This window comes from Nematolebias whitei, chromosome 13 (assembly GCF_014905685.2).
Source record: "Nematolebias whitei isolate Nwh7 chromosome 13, NemWhi1, whole genome shotgun sequence".
NCBI lineage: Eukaryota > Metazoa > Chordata > Actinopteri > Cyprinodontiformes > Rivulidae > Nematolebias > Nematolebias whitei.
The window spans coordinates 3,056,904-3,060,064 of NC_056510.1; the positions used below are offsets into that span (position 1 = coordinate 3,056,904).

The window sequence follows — 3,161 nt, forward strand, 5'->3', positions numbered from 1 at the left end:
AGTGGGGCATTGATGACTAACTACAATTGAGTTTCCAGAACCACACAGATGTCCACACATTCCCTTTGTCCAGAGTGTTGTATATAATAGGACACGTCTATTCCAATAAACCGGTCAGTTAAACTAATCAGAACTGTAATCACTCGTGTCGTGGCTCAATACTAATGCCCAAAGAGATGTACCACAAAGATCCCCATCAGCTCGTTTTATTTATTTCAAGCTCACTGCCCAAGATCAATTGACCTAAAAATAAACCGGAAGAGAAATTTTAGTTTTGTTTCAGCACATTAATTTGTGAATTGGATCAATTACTGGTGACAATGACTGAACATGGTAATTTTTATTGTACGGACTGAAGAGCCCAAAAATGGCCTGAGCTATCATTGCTCGGATTTTCCGGATTTACAGATGTACCATATGTTCATATAACCTTTTGTTTTTTATGGACATGCTTGACCCAGGTTTGACATATAAACAGCGTGATGTCACTGCCGTGTCCATGTTTTTGTGTGTCTTTGTGTTTTGCTGACAATGACTTAAATTTTTCATTGTTTTCCGACCCACACACGATGATGTTTTGGTATCAATAAAAGTGGGAAAAACAAAATCAAGAATGTTTTTTGAGCAAAATTGTTCTTCTTTACATAAAATGGCCACATAGTGGAAATGATCACAATGTTCTTATTCTATTACCTAAATGAGTAAACAATTTCTTTCTTTATTTAAGATTTTTGTTTAAAAATGATTTTCTTTTCATAAATGTCTTAGATCAAAATATTATAATTTGACAATGAGTAAAATTTTAATTGTATAATGCATTTTATGGCAAATATATATATATTGCCAACAAAGTTTACCACCAATATCAAAAAAAGGCAAACTGATTTATAGTCAACAAAACAAACAAAATACCACAAAAAAAAGTACAAAAATAACATTGGGATTACTTTCAGATCAAAAACATCAAAACACCACGACCACAACAATGGGAATCAGACACCCCAGGCTTTGGCTATAATCTGTTTTGGCTTTGACTAATGAGATGAGGCAGAGGTGGGGGTGAGGAGCGTGTGTGACGTTTAGATGCCAACAATACATGTTTATAGTGTTCATTTGAGGGGGGCTGTTATGTGGCAGCGAGCTTAATCTTTACCCCACTACTTGTCCCTAATCTTTCATCGGTTTGTCTGTGCTAATCTACTTTATGAAAGCTTATCAACCTAATCATCACACACAGTGACAGTGCATATGGTGATACATTACATGCTAATGACTCAGCACATGGAGTTGGAGCTCTCTGTAAATGGTAAATGAACTGTTATATAGTGTCTTTCTATCTTATCAATATACTCAAAGTACTTTACACTACAATCTGTGTCCCTCATTTACCCATTCATACAGCACTCTACATCTCTACAAAGCTAATTAAACAAATCATTCTAAAGAGACTAATCAGTGCTTTAGATCACATCCATACACTGAAGGGACACACATAAGAGGCAATCAGGGGTTCAGTGTCTTGCTCAGGGACACTTCGGCATGTAACTGCTGGTGGAATCAACCCCTATCTCTTGTACTGGAGGACAACTGCTCTAATCACTCAGCCAATAAAATTAAAGCTTGCACAGAGACCCGCCTATGGGAATGCTGGTCTCATTCCGGTTTTAACTTCCAGGATCCAGTGTGCAATTCAGAGTTGCTATATTCAGTTAATGGGGGCCGAGATGGGGTAGAGGCAGGACAGCCGACTTGGGACCCGAAAGTCCGCAGGTTCGATCACTAGTCATTGCACATCTCGTGGTGTCTCTGAGCAGGACACCCTATCCCCAATTGCACCCCAGCCACCCTCAATAGCTGCCCACTGCACCACCTGGTGGTGGATGGATTAAATGCAGAGAGGCAATTTTGCCATTGTATGGGGACATTCAATGATGACAACACATAACCTGGGCCGGATTTTAGCAGGGGCTTACAGGGGCTGCAGCCCGGGGCCCCGGCATTTCAGGGGCCCCGAAGGATGTTTTATGTTTTTGTGAATGGATAGTGTCAGAATTTAATCAATGACTATGATGATTTTGACAGCACCGATGAAAAATGTTCCAATTTGTTCTGGAAAACGTCCATCTTGAATGCTTGCTTGTTATTGGTCCACTTTTGACGCATCTTACGCATTGGGGAGGAGCGTCAGGGAATATTATTTTACAATGGCAGACAACAGTGTTTGTGGTTCTAGTTCCTCCAAATAAGATGAATGCAGAAGTGTCATTAATAAATGGAAATCTGTATTTTGTTCTTCATATTTTTCAAGATGTTCTCTGTAAAAACCTTGGTATATATACATATATATATATACATATATACATATATGTATGTATGTATATAGGGCCCCCATATACAGTATTGACTCCAGCCCAGGGGCCCCCATCCTCCTAAATCCGGCCCTGCCTGTGTGCAACATCCAACATGTAATAATGTTTGTGTGCTGTTTTTGCAGTAACAACAGTAAAAACTTTAAAAAACTTGTTGTGCACTGTGTTTTAGAGAAAACATGCCCTGCAGGATGGAGGATGTTCAGATGTTCCTGTTACTTCTTCTCTACGGCAACTGCTTCCTGGGATGAGGGCCGAGAGGACTGCAGGACCAGAGGAGCAGATCTGGTGGTGGTCAACGATGACCACGAACAGGTGCAGAGTGTTTGTGCAGTGATTCTCAAACGGTTAGTCTCAATGAGTCACGAGGACTCATTTACAAGAGAGACCTGTTTTAGACACACAAACATATACAAAAATAAAAGCAAAGTAAAAAAAATAGTGTTATTAAAGCACTGGTCCTCTTAGCAGCATGGTCCTGTTAGCAGCATGATCCTGTTAGCAGCATGATCCTGTTAGCAGTGTGGTACTGTTAGCAGCATGGTTCTCTTAGCAGCATGGTTCTCTTAGCAGCATGGTCCTGTTAGCAGCATGGTCCTGTTAGCAGCATGGTTCTCTTAGCAGCATGGTCCTGTTAGCAGCATGGTCCTGTTAGCAGCGTGGTCCTGTTAGCATGCTGGTCATGTTAGCAGAGTGGTCTTGTTAGCATGCTGGTCATGTTAGTAGCGTGGTTCTGATAGCAGCCTGGTCCTGTTAGCAGCCTGGTCCTGTTAGCAGCGTGGTCCTGTTAGC

At 40.8% G+C, this 3,161-nt stretch overlaps 1 protein-coding gene across 1 annotated transcript in view; it reads left to right on the forward strand.

Moving 5' to 3' along the window:
- Positions 1-320: 320 nt before the first annotated feature.
- The window catches only part of LOC119419764 (C-type lectin domain family 17, member A-like), a 4,554-nt gene continuing 1,713 nt past the window's right edge, over positions 321-3,161 (forward strand). The window contains exons 1-2 of the mRNA XM_037687147.1: positions 321-333; positions 2,542-2,684. Coding sequence (XP_037543075.1) covers positions 321-333; positions 2,542-2,684 — 156 coding nt within the window. The remainder of the gene's footprint in view (positions 334-2,541; positions 2,685-3,161) is intronic.